This window comes from Dendronephthya gigantea, unplaced genomic scaffold, assembly GCF_004324835.1.
Source record: "Dendronephthya gigantea isolate DGI-Jeju-01 unplaced genomic scaffold, DenGig_1.0 000041F, whole genome shotgun sequence".
NCBI lineage: Eukaryota > Metazoa > Cnidaria > Anthozoa > Malacalcyonacea > Nephtheidae > Dendronephthya > Dendronephthya gigantea.
In genome coordinates, this window is record NW_021163051.1 from 1,583,894 (window position 1) to 1,606,044 (window position 22,151).

The 22,151-nt window shown below is 38.9% G+C and overlaps 2 protein-coding genes and 1 long non-coding RNA gene across 3 annotated transcripts; 1 reads left to right on the top strand and 2 right to left on the bottom strand.

Moving 5' to 3' along the window:
- Positions 1-4,893: 4,893 nt before the first annotated feature.
- On the top strand, positions 4,894-5,445 carry LOC114526795 (uncharacterized protein DDB_G0290685-like). The gene has a single exon (XM_028548314.1). The coding sequence runs from the start codon at positions 4,894-4,896 to the stop codon at positions 5,443-5,445; it is 552 nt and encodes a 183-aa protein (XP_028404115.1).
- Positions 5,446-14,896: 9,451 nt separating this feature from the next.
- On the bottom strand, positions 14,897-18,037 carry LOC114526796. The gene is made up of 6 exons (XM_028548315.1): positions 18,022-18,037; positions 17,683-17,816; positions 17,031-17,547; positions 16,731-16,811; positions 15,067-15,251; positions 14,897-14,905 (listed from the first exon to the last, which is right to left on the bottom strand). Exons 1-6 carry the CDS (start codon positions 18,032-18,034, stop codon positions 14,897-14,899), a joined length of 939 nt encoding a protein of 312 aa, XP_028404116.1. The 5' UTR covers positions 18,035-18,037.
- Positions 18,038-18,057: 20 nt separating this feature from the next.
- On the bottom strand, positions 18,058-19,462 carry LOC114526804. The gene is made up of 3 exons (XR_003687366.1): positions 19,432-19,462; positions 18,287-18,460; positions 18,058-18,163 (listed from the first exon to the last, which is right to left on the bottom strand). It is a non-coding gene; the product is annotated as an uncharacterized LOC114526804 (long non-coding RNA).
- Between the last annotated feature and the right edge of the window lie 2,689 nt (positions 19,463-22,151).

The window sequence follows — 22,151 nt, forward strand, 5'->3', positions numbered from 1 at the left end:
AGATTTTTCTTGAACATGTTGAAAGTAGAAATGTTTGATGTTATATGATCAGGTAGGAAATGTGGTCGATCTGCTGTGGAGCCCACACGCAATGAACTATGTACAATGCACGTCTGAAAGATATTGGCGTCAGGTTCCTAGTTGCCTGCCTGATGTAACCTAGCAGTTCGTTTGCTTTATTACCCACAATCGCTATGTGGTTTGACCAAGTCAACTTTCTGTTGATCCAGACCCCCAGGTCTTTCACATTCTGAGTGCTGCACTACGCTGTCATATAGATGATAGTCATGGTGGAGTTGTTACGTTTCCTCGTGATGGTGACCGTCGAGCATTTTTCAACATTAAGTTGATGAGCTGCATTGGTAGAGGCTATTTCAAAATTTGATAGGTCAGTTTGTAACTCAATGCCATCAGTTAATTTGTTAATTTCCTTGAAGAGTTTGGTGTCGTCTGCAAAGGAAGCTAGTTTTGACTTACAGACTGAGTCAGAGAGATTGTTGGCATAGAGGATGAACAGTAGTGGTCCCAGAATAGACCCCTGAGGCACACCAGAGGTGACATTAATGAGACGGCTGTGTCTAACCTTGTCGAAAGCCTTAGACATGTCAAGGTACATAACATCAATTTGTTTGCCATGGTTGATCAGGCTTCCGATATAATCCAGCACTTCTATAAGCTGTGTCACACAATTTACCTGCAACAAAGCCATGTTGAGTGGAATTGACTTGGCAAGAAGTGTGACCAGAAGCGTTTTGAGTTGGTTGTCCTATCGTTACAAAGAGAGTGGATGTAAGCTAATCTACTTTCCTTCATCATCTGCTTGACCAAGGTTCGCACAGACTTGTATCTGTTTAACAAATGTTCTGTTGGTGATCTTTTAAGACGTTTCCGAATATTGTTTTTCTTTTTAATTTTGTGTAGTATATCTTTGTTGATCCATGGAACTTGGTGACGGTTATGGAAAGATTTGAATGGAATATGTTTATTAACCGCATTAAGAAATGCATCTTTCCAGCATCACTAATCACTATCAATGTCACCATCAGCAGTTATTAAACTAAAAAGATATTATTTTACGATATTGTCAATGGAATGGTGCAGAGCATCCAGATCACCACGACGATAATCGTAGATAGACCTGCGTATCTTCTTTCGGTGAGACAATTTCTTGCATCTTGACCATGTCAGGTATACTGGTGATAATGAGATCCAGAATATTGCTATTTCTTCTTGGTGTCGTGTCTATTTGAGTTAGAAAGAAATCTTTGAGGATCTCCGTGAAAGCAAGTTCATGAGATCCCATTACAATGCTTTGATCGTCTTTCCAACATACGTGTGGCATATTAAAATCTCCTGAGAGAACAACGTTCTGATACTTGTTACATATATCTTTCATGTACTTTTCAAATTGATTTAACCAAATTTGATTAACACTGACATTAACACCTTGACGTCCTCTATCTCTATCGTTTCTCATGACGTTGTGAAAATTTTGAAAAACATTGAAAACAATCTAAGTTACTCACGGTTGCAAAGTCTGATGTATGATGAATGTTTAACAAGCTTTGTGCGTTCAAGGCAAGACATTTTAACATGTTCTGCACGTCTCTAGGTCCAGGGTTTCTTTCCACATCGCCAGATAACCAAATAATTAAAATTGAATAACTTGCATAAAGTACTAAACGGCATCCAACAAGCAACTTTAATGAATCAGGCAGTTCGTTATTTTTTACCTTTGAATGACGCACGCGACCGTTACTCACAAACACAAGAAATTTCACCATGGAAGCTTCTTTAGACAAGTACAACATTTTGTGGTTACACAGTGATGTAAACGTAACACCCTCGTAATGATGGAATCCCAGAAATGGGGAGAATAGAGTAGTAGCTGGACAGATTTACGAGTGGCCTAGAACCTATCTTTTCCCTGCACAAGAAATTGATTAAATAAATAAGCTCCTCACTTTAACTTGTAAATTTATTTTTGGAATAATCAACACTGAGTTTCTGTTAGTATAATAGTAGTTAATATCTGTTAGTTCTAATGGGCCCTTTTTTAAACAGGTTGAAACACAATGATGTTAAATTTTTACTTCTGGGGTTAAATTTCGTAAATTTTTGGTAGGAATGTTATTTTTGTGTAATATATTGTGAAAATACACCCCATGTTTTAAAAAAAAAACTTTTGTAGAAATGTTGGAAAATCAGGGGTAAATTTTGGAAATATATGGTACCAATGTTGTTTATATGTATTATATCGTGAGAACACACCCCATTTTTCAAAAAATGATGTATGTTGGTAGAAATATTGGAAAATTAGGGGTAAATTTCTGAAATATATGGTAGACTGTTGTTTTTGTGTAATATATCTCAAAAATACACCCATTTTTCAACAAATAATGTATGCATTGCCAGCCAATAAATTGTTGCAATCCTACTATTTAGACAAAATATTGTTTCAAGTCAAATAGACTCAAATGAGACACCATTCTCCTTGAAAATAAAAATAATTCACCAAGCAATATGAATCAAACTTCAACTTCCAGGTAAGTCTCGTTTAATTTATTAATTATTTGTTGTTTATAAATTTCTCGAATATTTGTTTTTTAATTCTCTGTCCTATAAATATTGTATTTGGAGATAATTAATTACCACCTCTGGCAATAAGCTCGCTATATATTTTTATATTTCCAGGCCTGTTCATGCATTTATTACGCTAAATAAACTTTGTCTTGTTTTAGAATGAATGCAAAGGTGTATTACAATGTATTAAACCATACAATGTTACTTATTAGGGGATCCCAATTAGTAATTATTTAATTAGTTTTGCACTTATTAAATAAACATTTTAGGTTTCACTTACGTGAACTGAAGGATATATGTCCTGAACGCAATGGAGAAAATGTTTGTCCAGCATGCCCTAAGATAATTTAAAGTTTTGGCAATACCCTGTATTTGCTGGAGAAACGAGGTATATCCGTGGCTAAAATGCCGTTTTCAACCACGGAAAACAACCATGGATTGCGCATGTCCATGCTCTCGGCATTCCGTCATATTTCGGCTCAAGTAGAACAACATGGCAACGACGGTGGGTATTTCTGGTTGTTTTATGTCTAGTTCATTTGAATAAATTTGCATAAGCAGATAAGGCAAGGAGGGAAAATGAAAAACATATTGTATAATCGATTATACTGTGGCCAAATCGTTAATGTAACTCGACTAGGCTTTGTATTTAACTAAAAAGCGTTTGAATTTATGCTGTTTTAATATGCTGTTATACACAGAGTCACGAAGCTGGGGTTATACCGACTTGCAGTGGAGATCTGCGAAATCGTAAAGGGAAGAAGGTAGTTATATTAATATCCATAGGCATCCCAAAAAGAATAAGCTTGTGCCATCAATGTTTATAATAATAATGATGATGATGATGATGATGATGATGATAATAGTAATAATAATACACATAGGTGGCGTATGAACCAAATCCCAAAAGAAGGACTCGCATTGACAGGGACTTCCAGAAGCGCATGAGTCGTTTGGTAATTATGATTACATTTCCATTATTGCATTGTAGCCCATGTCCTGTAAAATATATATATATATATATATATATATTTAAATTATCAATATTTTATATATATTTTTTTGGGGTAAAGGTTAAAGAATGGCATACTAGAACAAAGATACCAGTTCTACTTTTAACTCTACGTATGATTGTACGTTCAAACTTGTACAATGTACATTTTTTTTATAAATTTTTGCCTTCATTGTTGACTTAATTGTTTTCCTTCACCCAGGTATAAGCACTATATTGCATATACTGGTTTATTTGAAATGGATAATATACTTGTAAATCAGATAATAGAATCCTGTTTTAATGCCTAGGTGTAATTATGTGGTATAGGTACAAATAACATGTTTAGCTATGGAATCATTTATTAAACACATTTTCCTCTAGTTATATGTTTCTTACATATATACAATAACTCATGTTGTAGGTTCAAAAGGCCTTGACAGATTTGCCAAAAGTCCAATTGTCCAGCAAGAATTTGTCAGACACTGCATTAATAAAGTGAACAAAAACCAAGGTAATTAATACTGTACAGTATAATAAGGATACATTTTCAGTACCTTGATCACTAAAAGATTTAATATAAATATATAATTTGCATGAAAATTGCTAAAATTACTTGATGCTAATTGGTTGAGAGGAGTACAGTTAATTCACTGTGCCATGCCATTTAATTAGCCATTTTCCTGACATGTTCCACATTATATTATAGCAATATGGTGTACCAAAACACATACAGACATAAACTAGGGACAAAATTATGCTTTCATGCAGACACACAAATATTAATACATGAATATGTTATAATAACAATAATAATAATAATAATAATAACAATAATAAGGATCTATATAAATGGACCTTGCAACTGTGCCCATTACTTCCCTGTATAGGTGAATTAATCATATTTACATTTTCCATAAATTATCTTTCCTCTTTTTACATTTTCCATAAATTTGTCTCTCTTAGGATAGTATTAATTTGTATATATTAATTTGTTGTAAAACTTTCCGTATAAAATTAATGAAATCTGTATGGCTATGTAAATTCATTTCGTGTAAGCCTGTCTTGTTTATCTTCACCTTAATGATTTAGAAAAAGCAGAAAAGCCACAGAAAAAAGATGTCGATTTCCCTGTTGGAGAAGAAACCAACTATGAGGAGTTCACTGTGCCTGCATTAAGGAAAATGGTGCCATTAGCCATTAAGTTGGATGGTGTGTCATATATTTATCCAGGTTTAATAATTCAACCTATTGGTATTCAAGTTATGTTGTCTTAATTTTATTAAGGACGGAAAACATCTAAGTGGAATGATCCAACCATGAAGCCATCATGGTGGCCAGAAGATGTTGCATACAGGAATGCGAACTGGGGAAAAGACAAGCCGCATTTTGATGAGTTAGTCAAAATAATGGAAGCATTTAATAATGATTATTGTTGCATCAGTAGTAGTAGTAGGAATATTCATAGAGTTGAAAGTGGTTCAGAGAGTGGTCAAAGTGATGGTGGTGGTAGTGATGATGATAATAGAGGAGGTGATGCTGGTGATGATAATAATTATGGTGATGATAAAAGAGGTGGTGATGATGGTGATGATAATTATGATGGTGATGATAGAAGAGGTAGTGATGATGGTGATGATAATTATGATGGTGATGATAGAAGAGGTAGTGATGATGGTGATGGTTGTGCTGACTTTAATAATGGTAGTCGAGGATTTGGTGGTGGTGGTCCACTTGGCAACCAAGAGTGTGTGGAAGGAGGTCCATCAGAAATTGCTGGTGCAAAGGAAGATGTTGACGTGATGGAAATTGGAATCCATAGTCCTCTTAGCACAATACAAAGAAAAGAATTACAGATAAAAGCTGGTTAGTGCCAAGAATGCAAACATGATATTGACAAACATTGGCTTGTGGATATGGTATTTGTCACCTTGTTACTAACAAACTTTTTTTTAAGCATGCTTCTACAAGTAAAGATCCCTCTAGCACATTGGGGCTACTAAACTGCCTGAAGACTCAATCGACTTGGGAAGGATTTTTGGATATATGTAACATAATCAGCCCACATCTGCGCCCCCTGGCAATTTGTCATATTGGATTTATCACAAAAGACGTTGTCCATAAATGGTTAGTAATTTATTTTTCATAACATTTTGTTAAAGTACGTATATTTTTTTCGACTTACATTGACAATGTGTAAATCACTTCTTTGCCACTACTAAAGTGGGAGTCTGGGGTATGCGTACTGCATCCCGCGATAGGCTCAGTTCTCATTAGACACCGCAGTATATGTAGCTATGTTATAAAATGTAATGATTTTATTGTAATTCAATTACTTTGGTTTTCTTCAGTACGGAATGGCATTAAAAACATTTAAGGTCAACTAGTTTGTAAATATTTACCTTTTGTAGTTTACAAAACCAAGTTCCGCAAGAATTACTCGATCAGCACTTGGAGCCGGGAAAAGTGAAGAGTGATGGCAATTGCCTCTTTCATGCTGTTGCAATGGCAATAACTCTGGGAGATTCCCTTAACCAGTCCTCAAACCTGGCTAATCTACTTCGCTTATATGCGACTGTGAACGGTGCCACAAAAATGAATGGATTCGTAGAAAGGGTATTGCAATAATATATATACATTATAACATGTCATGAGTAACATTTTTACCATTTATTTTTTTCACCACTGGCTGAACCTACCATTATTTAGCAAAGCATTTGAACATATAAAATGTAAACACTGCAGTGCTGATGTAAACATTGTGGCAATGTGCATGAATTTAACAGTTTTCATCCAGCTAAAGCTAGAAACCTCTCTATGTATGTGAATGCTCTTCAGGCAGTGGCATTGTTTCTTGCAGATGTGTAAGAAATTTTGCCAGCCTGGCCAGCTTCAAAATCTTGCTCACACTGTCACAACGGAGGACACTTTGCGAAAGGTTTCCATTCAGGAATTGTCTGATGAACGTACCTTCTTTCAAGTTGTATATATGGAGGAGGTAAAGGCCACCGCAATTGATGGAAATTATTCCGGTAAGCGTAATTTTGGAGTTCTTAAAATATTCGTGGGCAAGTCTTAACGTTTATATTGTTCCAGGTATATTACAAGTAGCTTGGCTTGCAGATTCACTTGAGACGCGGATTTGCATGCATTGTCGCATCCCCGGTCATGATATATACGACCACAATGTAGGAGCTCGTCTTTGGGACCGAGAAATCCATATTCTTTGGGTCGATTTGAGTGGAACGCAAGGGAATAGTGTGCCCGATACAGCTAACCACTTGTGCCACTCATCAAAACACGAGACGACGGTAGGCTAAACATATGCGGCGTTCATCTGTATAAATATCAACGTGTCAAATACGCGTTATTTAACTTCCATGGTCACGCATACATTCGACGAAGCGATGTACATAAATGCACGTACATATACATGCGGTCATTTTATATTTTATAGAATTCAACTGTGAAAACACGTGCAATGCTTATAGATTCTGTCAACTTCAACGTGGCGGTGATGAGAATTTAATAAAGTGTTCATACTGTTTGCAGTGTTTTCATCCTGAGTGTGTCTTAGGTTCTGTGGATCAGCAATGTCAGCACGAGTGGAAGTCATGTGGATGCAATGTGGATTTCCTAGCAGTTAGGTTTGTGATATAAAATAATTTGTAGCTAACCGTGTACTGCATGCATGTGCATTTGATGTATTACCAATATAAGGCTATTACAATTTTGTGGCACTTCACTCGATGCAGAAATTCTGTATAAAGGTTCAAAAGGTTCTTAATTTCAAGTGGAATCATACAAAAGTCAAATTCAAGCCAGAAGCAGTTGAGAAAAACTATCGGTCCTCCGGCAGAAATCATACCTATATGTTTCACATTCATTTTTGAGGTGGGCAGTACGCGCTATATTTAGGGTGTTGTGAAACAAATCCTTCTTGGGCAGTACGCCTCGCAAAGATATTTGATGTTTCAACAGGAACGAAACTCCCAATCGATCAAAAAGGACAGTTTTTATCGTGGTTCGTTTGAAGAGGAAGGCATGAGTATTTAGTAACTTTAAGCTATAGGCATCAGAGTTATCTTAACATTCAACATGTAAATATATGCGGAAGGACATGGAACTCTCTTTGATGTATAAGAATGAGTCGTACATTTTTGAACAATTGGTGTATGATGTGTTGATACCTGAGGTATAGATTATACTCCATTTTTTTCTCAATTAGCTGTGATTGCCGTATGTTAAGGACAGAGGGGCCAGCCATGCAAATGATGATGATAATTTACATAAACCCAGAACCAGTCCGGTCCTATAATGTTATCGCATATGTCAAGCTCTATTTCCATATTTGTAATCATATTTATCAACATTTACTTTTAAGGCTTTAATCCTTATTATTCAAAACCATTTAAAAGTGAGTCACTTTGTGGCCGAGTGGTTCTTTAAAAATTCTATTTCGTTGTGCCCGCTTTCGAATGTCTAGGTAGGTGTATATATAGCTATACATAAAACTATATATATATTTGTAGCTTTTTTCACAAAAAATAAATGTGATTATCTTGTATTTTTCAGATTTTTTCGCATATTATATACAGCTTATAGATTATGAATATTGGTTTCAATCGTTTTCCCTCAAAAGTATTGTTAAAATGCTGTAGCCAATACATAAATATATATATATATATATATATATATATATATATATATATAGATAGATAGATAATACATATATAGATATATACATATATAGATATTATACAGTATATAATTATTAGAGCATAGTGTTATACGTATAGAGCCTGGGCTCTAACCTTCATTGTTTTCCATCATTCGTTAACGAATGATGTACTTGTAATAGTCCGAACTATCATCAATAAAGTGATCGCTTCGTGAAATAGATTCAGTCTTATTTATGATGGAAAACAATCTTGACACCTAAGAGCCCACCAAGAAGGCCAAGCGATAACAAAACAAGAGAAAAAGGGGCCTCGGAAGCCCCGAGAAACACGGCAATCACAGCAAACAAGCGAGAGCCGAGAAAGAGAAACCTACTACCTGAGACGAAGAATTCACTGGTTCAAGGAAAATCTGACAACCCAGGCAATGAGTGACACCTCAGGGACACCCACACAATTCGGTGCAACCAGGGTAATACAATAAGTCAGCAAGACAAGCGCAAATTCCCCCTCACCACAAACTAGCTTTTGGCGCCATTTAAGCGCTAAACAATAACATCATAACGAACAGCGCTAAACAATAATGAGCCCATACCATACACCAAAAGTCGACATAAGGAAATACGCAACATGCCGAGATACAGATGCCCACACCCAAGTTGCGAGTACAAGACAGAAGAAGCAGAGGGCCAGCTCGCAGCAGTGTTATTACAAATACACTCATCGGGCACCCATAACAACACACAAACCACACCACCAACCCCACAGGCCACAGCCAAAGTCGAGAAGGTTAGAAGACCAACAATTTCCACGGCTGGATCTAGTGAGGAATGGACATATTTTCAAACACGGTGGCAAGATTACGTCGAAGCGACTAAGATAACTGGCAAAGACAAGGTCGTGCAGTTATTGGAATGTTGCGACGAGACACTCCGCAAGGACCTCACACGAAACGCAGGCGGCACCCTGACTAATAAGCCCATCGACGATGTCATGGCAGCAATACGTAAACTTGCAGTGCGAGAGGAGAACACCATGGTGGCTCGAGCCAAACTATATAACATGCACCAAGACCGCGACGAAACCATACGCAGCTTTGGCGCTCGCCTCCGTGGACAAGCGAGCATTTGCAAGTTCACAACCAACTGCCCCAACTGTACAGCGGAGATCAACTACACTGACAATATCCTTCGCGACACATTAACCAGGGGAATCGCAGATAGTGACATCCAACTTGACTTGCTCAGCGACAAAAATCAAAACATGACCCTGGAGGAAGCATTCCAGTTCATTGAAGCCAAAGAAGCGGGCAAACGCTCTGCAGGCCACCTCCTTGATAGCCAGAGCGTAGACTCTGCAAAAAGCCAATATCGCCGTGGCAAGCAGGATGAACTCACACAGAAAAAGCAAGCAAACAAGAATATCTCGTGTTCCTACTGCGGTAAACAAGGCCACGGTAAAACCGCAACACCCAGAATCCGCCGACAGGAATGCCCTGTCTATGGCAAAACATGTGAGAGCTGCAGACGCTCCAACCACTACGCTAGCCTGTGCAGAAGCAAAGACAAACCCAAGATCCGAGATACAAAACATACCCCTAACAAAGAAGAGGAAAACGCAGTATTCGACAGCTTATGTATGACCAGCAACACCCATAAACATTGCAATACAATTTCATTGGACCACCACATCTACAATGACCTCAACGCCCGCTGGGTGAGACAGCCGTCCAAACATCAACCATACCTCCAAATCAACGCCACATGCCATCCAGAAGATTACCACGCCCTTGGTTACAACCTGACATGCACCAAACCACGCCCCGCCAAATTAGAAGCCATGGCAGACACTGGATGTCAGAGCTGCCTTGCCAGCATGGGCATGATAGCACGACTTGGACTGCAACAGAAAGACCTCATCCCAGTTACTATGCGTATGCACGCAGCAAACAACAACGGAATCAAGATCATCGGTGCAGCTATCGTAAGATTCTCTGGTCAATCCAAAGACGGAAAAACGTTAGAAAGTCGACAAATCGTCTATATCACCCAAGACTCTAACAAGCTATTCCTCAGCCGCGAAACATGCACAGCCCTAGGAATAATTACCAACACATTCCCGACCGTGGGAGAAGCCCTGCATGTCGACAGCCATACTGATGACCCACCGAACAGACAATGCGACTGCCCTAAATGCCAATTACCACCACCGAAGCCCAAGGAGTTACCTTTCCCGGCCACTAACGAAAACCGAAAACAATTAGAGAATTGGCTACTCGATTACTATCGGTCCAGCACCTTTAACACCTGTGACAAACAACAACTACCCCTCATGGAAGGCCCACCGATGCGCCTCATGATCGACCCGAAAGCTCGCCCAGTAGCCCACCATACGCTACTCTAATCCCAGTTCCTCTACATTGGCAGGACGAAGTAAAAGCCGGACTTGACCAAGACGTCGCACTCGGAGTCATCGAACCGTACCGATCGGCGAACCTGTGACCTGGTGCCATCGGATGGTCATCTGCGCAAAAAAAATGGGAAACCGCGTCGCACAGTAGACCTCCAAGCACTTAACAATAACGCCACTCGGGAGACCCATCACACACAAAGCCCATTCCACCAGGCAAGGTCCATCCCAAGTGGCAAGAAAAAATCAGTGTTCGACTGTTGGAACGGCTATCACAGCGTCCCTCTCCACCCAGATGACAAACACCTCACCACATTTATCACCCCGTGGGGTTGCTACCGATACAGGTCTGCACCACAGGGTTACATCGCCTCAGGGGACGGCTACTCGCGCCGATTTGAAGAGATTGTCTCCGACATCCCCAATAAAACCAAATGCGTCGACGACACGCTGCTTTGGGCGGACAACCTCACTCAGAGCTTCTTCCAAGCCGTCAACTGGTTAGACATCTGCGGTCGCAACGGCATAACCCTTAACCCGGAAAAATTCATCTTCGGATCAGACACAGTCGAGTTCGCAGGATTTGAAATCACGCCCAACACGGTCCGCCCCTGTCAACGCTTCATCGACGCCATCCGCCACTTTCCAACACCGACTAATATCACAGATATCCGCTCCTGGTTTGGCCTGGTTAACCAGGTCTCCTATGCATTCGCAGCAACCGAACGAATGCTACCCTTTCGTCAGCTGTTAAAACCTGGCGCAACATTCCTTTAGAACGAACAACTAAACACAATCTTTGAAGAATCTAAATCTGTCATCATTAAGGAAATCAACCAAGGCGTTCGTATATTCGACAAGTCACGTCCCAGCTGCCTCGCCACTGATTGGTCAAAAAACGGAATTGGCTTCTGGTTACTTCAAAAACATTGCGACTGCCCATCCGCTGAACCCTCCTGTTGCCATACCGGTTGGAAAATAACTCTAGTTGGAAGCCGCTTCACACATGCAGCCGAATCTCGATACGCACCCATCGAGGGAGAAGCACTCACAGTAGCGGACGCCTTAGATAAAGCCAGATTCTTTGTCCTCGGCTGCACTGACCTCATAATCGCCGTAGACCACAAACCTCTCCTCAAACTATTTGGCAATCGATGATTAGAAGACATCCCCAACCCCCGACTACGCAACCTCAAGGAGAAAACACTGCAATATAAGTTCCGAATGATACACATCCCAGGTATCCGCCACAAAGCAGCTGATGCGATTTCCCGCCACCCCACAGGTCCCACAAACCCCACCATGCTCCACCTCGAGGACGACATCGCCATGACAGAAGACCTTACCACCCCATTTCCACTAAACGGCCACAGGCGCCCCTTCCTCGACGGAATCCGCCACCATGAAACAACGCCGAATCCCGGTTACAACCACAATGACACGATTACCTCCGTGGCATCCACGACACTAACCAGCATGGCCACTACCTGGGACAGGGTTCGCACCGCAACCGCCAGCGACGACACATTGAACGAACTCATCACCATGATCGAATCAGGCTTCCCTGAAAATTGCCATGAACTACCGAAAACACTACAGATATACCACCAATTCCGTCACAGCCTCTACACAGTCGACAGGGTTATCATGTATAAAGATCGTGTTGTCATCCCACCACCACTACGCCACAACATCCTGCAAACGCTACACTCCGCCCACCAAGGGATTTCCTCCATGACATCTCGGGCCGAGACTTCAGTATTCTGGCCTGGTATGACCCCAGACATCATAGCCATGCGAACCCAATGCAATCACTGTAACAGAATGGGGCGAGGGGGGGCGATCGCCCCCCCAATAATTTTAGCTGAAGCTTTCATTTTGAAAAGTGGAAGCACGAGAAAGTTTTCATTTCAAGAAGTAAACTGTAAAAGCACTACTTTATAACAACAGCAGCAAAATGGCGTTTTTTAAAAAAACAAGCGAAAGTATTCTAATCCCACAAAATAAGTGTTATGAAGGAAGTTTGGATAAAGAAATTTCTTACAAGTTACAACATGCTTGATGCTTCACATTTTTCCATTGTCATATGAATTTTGCTTCCCAAAGGGTTAGAAATGTTCACACATTGCATAAAAGACTTACAGCGAAAAATATACTAAGCACAAATGTACAACAGATTTAAGCAGCATGCTTCTTTAGAAACAATTTTAATCTTCTCATTTGACTATTGACACGACTTAGCCGTAGGCATAGCACTATCGATGGCTATAAACAATAATAACAACAGTTGAAACTTGAAAGTATCTACAGTATTAAGATGAGAGTTTAACATGTTTTTAATTAAAGGGTGCAATTCGGCTTTTTGATTTACCCAACGATCAAGCACTTTGTCCAAGTTTATCCTTTTTAACAGGTCTTTGTTCATCGATAGTAACATAAAGTCATTGGCCAACGAACTGTCTAAGCTATTACGAACCCAGCTCAATATCCGATTCATAGCACTGAAGCTTCTTTCCACGGTTGCAGTACCAACTGGCAAGGTCTTCGATATGGCGATCACCTTGAATAAGTTGGGGTACAACTCAGGGTCGATGTTCTTTCCAGCCGCAATTAGAATCTTCGCCCGTTCACACTCGGTTTTAAGCAAGGGAGAGTCAATATGGAGACAATCTCCAAATTTGGCAATGACACTGGACAGAGTCGTGTAATCCAGGTATGTCGATTTTGATGCATCTAAAGCCTCCAGAGCTCCCAGTATATCAGTATTCTCACCAGAGAAACGTCGTTCCAACTCCTCGAGGAGCGTGGGAACAGAAGCTGCCTTGAGACGATTACAGAATTCACGAGGGCATGCAGATCTTGTGGAATCTTGTCTGGAAACATGCACGGGATCCTCATAGTCCAAGGTAATGTTCACAGTCGAGCATAGCTCTTTGGCGGTTTCAATGATGTCGTTGGTTTCAATCTCAACAAGAAGCTTCCTTACAGCCACCATTTCGTTGGCTACGTTTAGCCATTTGACATTGGTCTCTTGCATAGCCTTACTTAATCCATGCATTATTGACAAAAGCTGATGAAGAAAGCAAAGGGAGATAACAAATTTTCCCGAGAGAATTTTGTGATAGAGACCCGCTGCTGAATCGGCTTGTTTTGACCGATCTTCTGAAGGCTTACAAGAATCGCTCGGAGTCTTTTAACCATTGTATTAACACCCTCAAACTTACAAGCCCATCGGACTTCTGTAAGAGAGAAGGCTGCCATTATGGGCTGTTTTGGATAAAACTCCTTTTGAACAGCTTCGAATATTTCTCTGTTGCTGGCGACGTTGAAAATGGTGTGTAAAGCCTTGTAGACATTTATTACATTACATGCTTCATTAACTGTACGAAAATAAGCTGCAACAATCAAATTCAGACGGTGCGCAGCACAGTGGATATAAAGCAACCAAGGATAATATCTCCTCAGTTTAGCAGCTACGCCTTCGTAACATCCGCTCATAACAGATGCGCCATCTGCTCCAAGCGCCAGAAGAGTGGCGGACGAGCTCAGTTTTTCAATTGTTGCCAAAACCGCTTCATTCACAATGGTCTGGGCATTAGTCTCTTTAAGTCTAGCGAGATCATAAAATCGTTCTTCGATTTGTCCTTCGTCGTTTACAAACCTAAAACAAGTCGACAGCTCTTCATGCCCCGCATTATCTTTGCATTCATCGATGAGCATTGAATACATCCCCGCTCTGTCTATCTGTTCCTCTATCAGATGTCGAACCTCGGAAGCCATGGCTCTTATCAACTCGAGCGAAGATCGCTTTGATGTGTAGTCGTATGCTTTGTATGTTTGAATCACCCTCCTATGCAGTTGTTTGAATGTTGGGTTAGTGCGTAGCATCACATTGATGAATTCTTTCCACTTTCCTGCATTGAGCGACTCGTCAGTTTCATTGTGCCCTCTATACGCCACCTCTTCAGAACAAAAGTACTGATGATACTCCAACAGCGTCTTCATGTATTCTCAATTGTTTTCCACTAAAGACGGTCTTCCAGGATCTAACATATTTCCAATACTAGCCCCTGGATTATTTTTCTGGATGTTGTAACTTTCCCAGCGAGTCATGGAAAGGAGGTGATCAGAGCATGCGTCATGGGCTTTAAATCCGCGATTTTTTTCCATCGCCTTTGACCAGGTAGAAAAACCAACTTTAGTGAATGCTGTGTCGCTCTTTGACGTCGATGTGCTAAAGTTCCTACACGCAAAACAAAATGCTTTGTCTTTTGCAATGCTGTATTCAAGCCACGGATAACTTGTATACCAGGTTGCTCGAAAACAACGATTCTTCTGGCCTCTCGGATAGGATCCAAGGTTTGGCTGCGAGGGCCCATCCACCAAAGTTCCAAGATCACTCACTGCAGAGTCTAGATCAACTGGACGAACTCCCACTTGCGGCGGCTGAACAACACATACTGAAGGAGTCAACGGAGTAACAGCAGCAGATGTTGACGGGATTAGAGAGCTTGACACTGTATCGTTGTCAGTAGTCCTGACGTGAGCGCTATCTTCTTCGTTCACTGTTGTGGTTGCCACAGCTCCAGCTGTTAATGGTGCTCATCTGATTCATTAGTCACTTCAAGATTTGCTCTTTTAGCAAAATATGAAGTTATTGTGCGATTTGCAGTCCTCTTCATATTGTTGAAGTTCGCCTCTCTTAATTGTTTCACCCGTCTCAACAATTCACAATACAATCACTCACGATAAGTTTAAAATATATATTGGAAAATGGATTTCAAAAGATTCACAATTTCACATTCACAGTGTACAGACTTTAGCCATATGAATAATGCATGTTTTGCGCTTAGCTATTTATACTAACGGGTAGGTGTAAATTATGACCTAAATTCTAGATATAGAACTATGACATAATTTCTGATGCAATACGGTAATACTTTATGAGTAAGCGAATTTATCGACAGCCAATGACTAAGCTTAATCGTGTCCAATTACGTCAGTCTGTAGGCTCTAAACGCCTATCCGGTATGGTTTTCGCGTCGCAGCGGAAGAGCCTGATACTCAGTTACAGCGAAGGTTATCCAATACAGTGTAAACATGGCCTTAAGTGGCTGTCAAGTCCGTCCTGCGCACGATTTTGTATTGTTTATTTCTTTGTTTGTTCGGAAGCGTTTTGAAATATTCTATAATCTGCTCATAAACACTGTTTTTTTCCCGTTTAGCGAATGGTTGTAACTTCGTATTTAACATGAAATTAAATGTATTAAATGTGTATTTTACATCAGAGAATGATAAACTTTCTATTTTTAACACATACAACAATTATCTTCGTTAAATAGTAGCATATATACATTTTGTTGGACACATTACTGCGACTCGCAGTAATGTGTCTGCGAGTCTCGTAAGTAAATGTCATCATTGACATCGCTGAATGGTCGAAATTGTTTAAGTCACAAATGTAGATAATCATCCAGAATATTTTCTCTGAAATGTTGTTTTTTTTATGCTTAGCATGTGATTTATAACAAAATGCACCATTAAAATAGTGTTTTGAAAACCTAAAATTATTTACAAAATGTATTCTCAGAATGCTGCAAATGCCATTTCAGAGATCCAAATTTTAAAAATTTTCCGGGGGAGCATGCCCCCGGACCCCCCTAGACAACAAAAACCCTCGTTATAGTCGATATCTAACAGTTGCAGAAACGAGTACCAACTTGCTTGCCATTGCTTCAGAGAAATGATCTCTCGCAAATCAGCCTTTCCGCCATCATTCATCACTTCGGACCAAACGTTATAGTAGGTATACATAGTACATCTACAATAAAAGATACAGAAAGGCATACACAAGTAATTAATATGTTATATTCGATATCATTGAAACATAACTTCGCATCTACTGATTCGACTCAACCTTTGTTAATAACGACAAAAATTAAAACAATGGTAATATATGTTGATAAATGATATACATTTTAAAAAGCAAGTAACCATCAAAACATACATCCCCATCAAAAAGTGAAACATGAAGTCGCGTAAAATGTCATACGAAATGACAAATTTACCCATGTTCAAAAGGGCAACATCACTGCCATCGTATTCAAGACGTTGGCCACACAAAGTGTTGGAACAGGGGCGGTAATACACTGAAAAGCATAAAATATATACAAAGATGTAAACTTCCATGCATAAAGCATTTTGGCCTTATGTAAGTCGCACAATTCAATCTCAATCAGCTCAATAAGGAATGATTATATCTCCATTTCTACCAATATGTCAGTTTTGTTTTTTTACGAACATACGGTGCTATGAAGTTGAATGACTGAATGTACTAGAGTACTTACTGTGATTAATTATGTACTCACCAAAGCATTTCAGAATGAACCTTCTTAAAATAAGGTTGCAGGTTTCAGATAACCACTCATAGGCAATTGGTGAGTCTGCTCGCCACGCCGAACCGCACGATGGACAGGCAGTAAATTTACTATTGACGTCCGGTAAAGTAGGGGTTAAACGTGCTCCTCCATCGTCCATAAGGATTTGGCATTCTGACGTTTCAAACATTACCTGTTTAAGCTGCTTCGGTAAAACAAATGGTATAGCCATATATGATTTGGAACGCAAATACCACGAAGCCTTTGCACATACACCCACATGATCATCCCTGCACTCATTGAACAATTCAACAAAATCAGGCATTTCATCATCATCTTCCAAGAGCTTGCTCACTTCCTTCACATGTTCACACGAAGCAGATAAAATACCAGAACACAAACAACATTGTAACTCACTTCGCTCCCAACATACAACTCCAAAACTGCTCTCCAGAACGACACATAAGAGGGAAGGGGATCCTGATACTGAATGAACGGTCAGTGGCAGCTAAATTGAAAGATACAATTTCCACAACACACAAAATTAAGAGTACATGTTCTGCATGTATCTATGCATATGGTATACATATTAAAATTGAATTATGAAAAAAAGCTCATAGAACAGAAATCATGTTCTTTATACCTGATCAGTGCTGCGTTGAACAACTTCACTAATGGCAAACTGAGTAGCATCAATGTCATTTTGGTTGTCAAAACCACACAATATTTTCTTCAAAGACTTCACATGAAAACATGATTCATATTGCTCAACAAAATCTAAAATACAATGATTAGGGATAGTCTTTTACTGTTATATTGATATTTTATTAATTCAATATTTTGTTTAGTTTGTAAAATTCTGGTGGTATGCATTCTTTCTGATCATATTAATTAATTCAACATAGGATATGGTCCCATAATAATAGCGAATTATTAGAAAAAGAAATATTAAAAAGGACTCAGGCATGTAAAGTAAACTTACCAGGATAATTCATTTCAACAAGGAATGCCACTCCAGATGTCAAGAACTCTGTGATCCTTTTATTACAAGAGCATGCATAGCACCATTTTGTTCCACATGAAAATTTGTGTGGTCTCCTTGTTACTAAAACAAACTTTTTACTCTATAGTAAAAAGTAAAATAACACAAAAAAGCATATGTACAATATTATAGTTATATGTACCAGTATTTATCAATTTTGTCTGTAGTAGTAAAAATAAACATGTCACACTTGATGGTACATTACCAGAAATGTCTTTTCCTTCAAAGAATAATCACGCAGAAGAAAACAAACAATGCTCAATGTTGTGATGGCATTTTGCCCAATTAGTTCCATGCAATAAGAATCGATGTCGCCAACAGCTGATGATCCAACCACAATGCCTGATGATTCATGATCAGAGCCAACGTCATCGGTTTCCTTATAATTAGTATATATGTATAATTGGGTCATGTATATAAAGATTTATGGGTGTATAATCATAAAATAATTCCAATATTCAGACTATTTACTGAAGTTTGGTATTATTTTTTCATTGCGAATGAAATTCTTTGGCCAATGTAGTCAAATTTGGACTAAATCCTAGGGTTTGTTGAAAAGGAAAAGAATTCATGGCCAGTGTTTTTTTCTTCGGTTTTTTTTGCTATTAATGCCAGATATTTTTTAGAGAATGATCAAATATTATAGAATCAAATTCATAAATCATACATACAAAGGATGCAAATATAGCCTTGAATGTGCACCTTAAGTCTATTTCTGCATAATTTATGAAAATGGGTTCCATTGCTCTGACTTTGTTTGCATCTGAAATTACTGCAGACATGTTCTCACAGGGAATAGCATTAAAGGGAATTACAACAAAAACATACTCCCTCCAGGCATTCAAATGACCTGTAATAGCTTAAGTAAGAGGGGTAAATACAATCATCAAACAAATGAACAAGACAAAGTCTGTTTCAATACATTTTGAACATATAATGGCTTGTTGTCAAAAGGGAATCTCAGAATCTTGCATGACAGCATATATTAGGATCATGCATGGGCTTCCTTATCCTGTGCATATGCAAATTTAATCAAATGAACTAGACATAAAACAAACCAGAAAAACCCACCATCACCACCATGTTGTTCTATAAGACAAATATGTCTACAGATCTTCTTATATACTTAAAGTCTTTACTTTATTAAAATATTATTATTTATATTAAATCTTTCCAGTTTCCACTTTGCCCATTACCAAACAACCAAAATGAACAACCTTGCATAATTTAGTGACGGAAAAGTATCTTAAAATTATATATTTATTATTACTAAAAATATAGTGCCGTAAGTTTATATCCAACATAATTTATACAAGATAAACTTTTTATATTTAAATATATCAACCATACTTGCATGTTGTCAACCAGGTTTGTTGATGGTGATGAATTATCCCATCTTCCTTCTTCGCGAATATCTGGCAATATGTCCTCTTGTGCTCTTTGCTGCGGTAATTTCCCTTTATATTTCCTTTTCCTCTTAGCGAAAGTATGGTGTTTCGGCTCTCCCTCCTTCTGCCACTGTATCCTTTCCGCCATCTTTGTTTTCTAAAGTGAGATAGGGGATAATAGGGGATAGAAACTACAATGGACATGCGCAATCCATGGTTGTTTTCCGTGGTTGAAAACGGCATTTTAGCCATGGATATACCTTAAGAAACACAAAAAATAGCTAACTTACATGACATAATGATGTATGGAATCACTGTTTCAAGTAAATTGGATAACGACCGCAATTTAGAGTTACCGTCTTTTGTATTTCCTTATATAATAGGACAATATTGATTAATTGGGATTCTATCAGTCACCACAGAGCAGAGATTACATGAGAGAGCATGCATGCGCAATGCTGGTCAATCTTTAAAGATGCTGAAGTACCTAAAGAACAATAAACGTGCAGGCATTGCAGGAAGGTACACATAGGGCAGGCATGTAATCTCTGCTCTGCAGTAACTGATAGAATCCCAATCAAACTTCAACTTACAGGTAAGTCTCATCTAATTGATTAATTCCATCAGTCTCCACTGCAGAGATTCCATGAGATTTTAAAGCCTTAAGGGGCAAAGCAATAGATGCCATGAACAATAACACATCTAATTTATTGAATATGAATTGCCATGTCCATCTTACAGAACTGAGTAATCAGTTAATAGTATCTAATAAAATAGCTTGACCAAATTTGTCCCCATTATCCGGAGATCCAACTTTTCCTTGTTGTAAAATTTATTAAAGGTTGTAGCATTTTATGAGTTGCATTAAATCCCCACAGGCTAAAATTTGTGAACACTGCATTCAAATTTTAACAATGAGTGATTTCAATAGTTTTTGTTTTTTTGAGACACCCTGTATATGGTTCTCCTGTTCTGCGCTGGACCACCCACCCCCCACTTGTTTTTTGTTTCAGAGAGGTACCCCACCCTAGGAAAGATGCATCAGTGTTTATTATATGATTGATATTACCATGGGTTATTGCCTTTTTCAATTGACATGCATTTGATGTCCACCAATGAATATCAGATAAGGCCTCCTTTGACAATGTCATAAGGCCATCAAAATTTCCTGTCAGTTATACATGTCAGTGTAGCTACTTTGGCCTCTGTCAAAGACACAGTCATATCAATGGAGTTCAATATGAATCCTAAATGCTGTATAATTTGTGTGGGTATTGTAACTGAGTTATCCTTGTGTGGATAAAGCCCAAGATTCTTTAAAAGGTTTATTGTATCTGTGATATTTGACTGGCATTCTGTGTATGTGTATCCCACAAGAAAAGAATCATCCAGGTAACCACTGGATAAATGTCCCCTTTCCCTGAGGGATGCAAAAACTGGCCTCATATGCTTTGTGAATAACCTTGGGGCCATGGAACCATGCCAGCCCCTGTGACAAACAGGTGAATTGGTAGAGTTTATTTCCCCAATAAAATTTCAGATACTTCTGACCAGGGCTCTCATTTTTAAGGAAATTTCCTTAAACTGAAGAAAATTTGACTCTTTTAAGGAGATTTTTAAGGAAACAAAAGTTTTAAAAATTTTTCAGGAATTTTCAAACATAGCTAAGGGTAATATTTTAATCATGAACACTTGTTACTAAAACCATTGACATTCCCAAAACAAACAATTCCCAAAAATAACACTGCTTATTACAGTTTTTGCCATCTGTTTTCATACCTATGTTAAGACGTTCACTGATCATATTCAGTTAAATTGTTTGTCGTTAGTTCTCGTGTCTTTGTTAAGTATTGGCAAATACCAAAGAAAGTTGTTTAGATGTACGCTTGTGGGCCTCCCTGTTAGTAGCATCACTCTTAACATCTTTCACCATGCGAAGGAATTCTGTGCCTAGCTTTAACTTGTGAGCATGCTTCCCTTGTGCTCTCATGCCTGCATTTGTATGCATCAGCCAGACCAGAGTCTCTCGTTTCAAAGAATTTCTCGAATGGGTCTTTATTAGATTCAGAAGACTAAAAACTCTCTCCACAGAAGCATTAGAAAATGGCAAAGGCATCATGCAAGCGACAACTTTACGAAGGTTCAGATACTTTAGGGATCCCTGAATAGTCTTTGCATGCAGCCGTTTCTGCCAAAAGGTAATAGATGACTCGTCAGGGATTAACTCTGTGGACTCTTCCAGCGACTGTCTCCTCCATTCCAAATCAGCACAGACAACGTCTGTCTCTTCGGCTAGGTATGGAAACATTGAGAAAAGCTCTTTCAATGATGCAGGTGAACACTTGACAGCGTTGCTAGGAATTAGGAACTCAACCAATCTAAATATTGGAGACTTCATGTCGAAAAATGATCTTATTTGCTGTATTAACTTGATTAGAAAATTTAGACAAGACTGTTTAACCCGAAGCACGGCAGCTGGGTCATTTCTGAGTTCATTCAATGTAGATGTGGCGAGGATTCCAATATACATCTTTTCTAAAGCAACTCTAATTTCTGTTCGTTCTAAATCAATAAGGAAGGGATCCTCTTCCCTGACCACATCCAGGATGATGAAATCGCTCAGAATATCTTTTAGCAACTTTTGAACTTTTTCTCTAAGATGGTGAAGAATGGGTTCTTTTG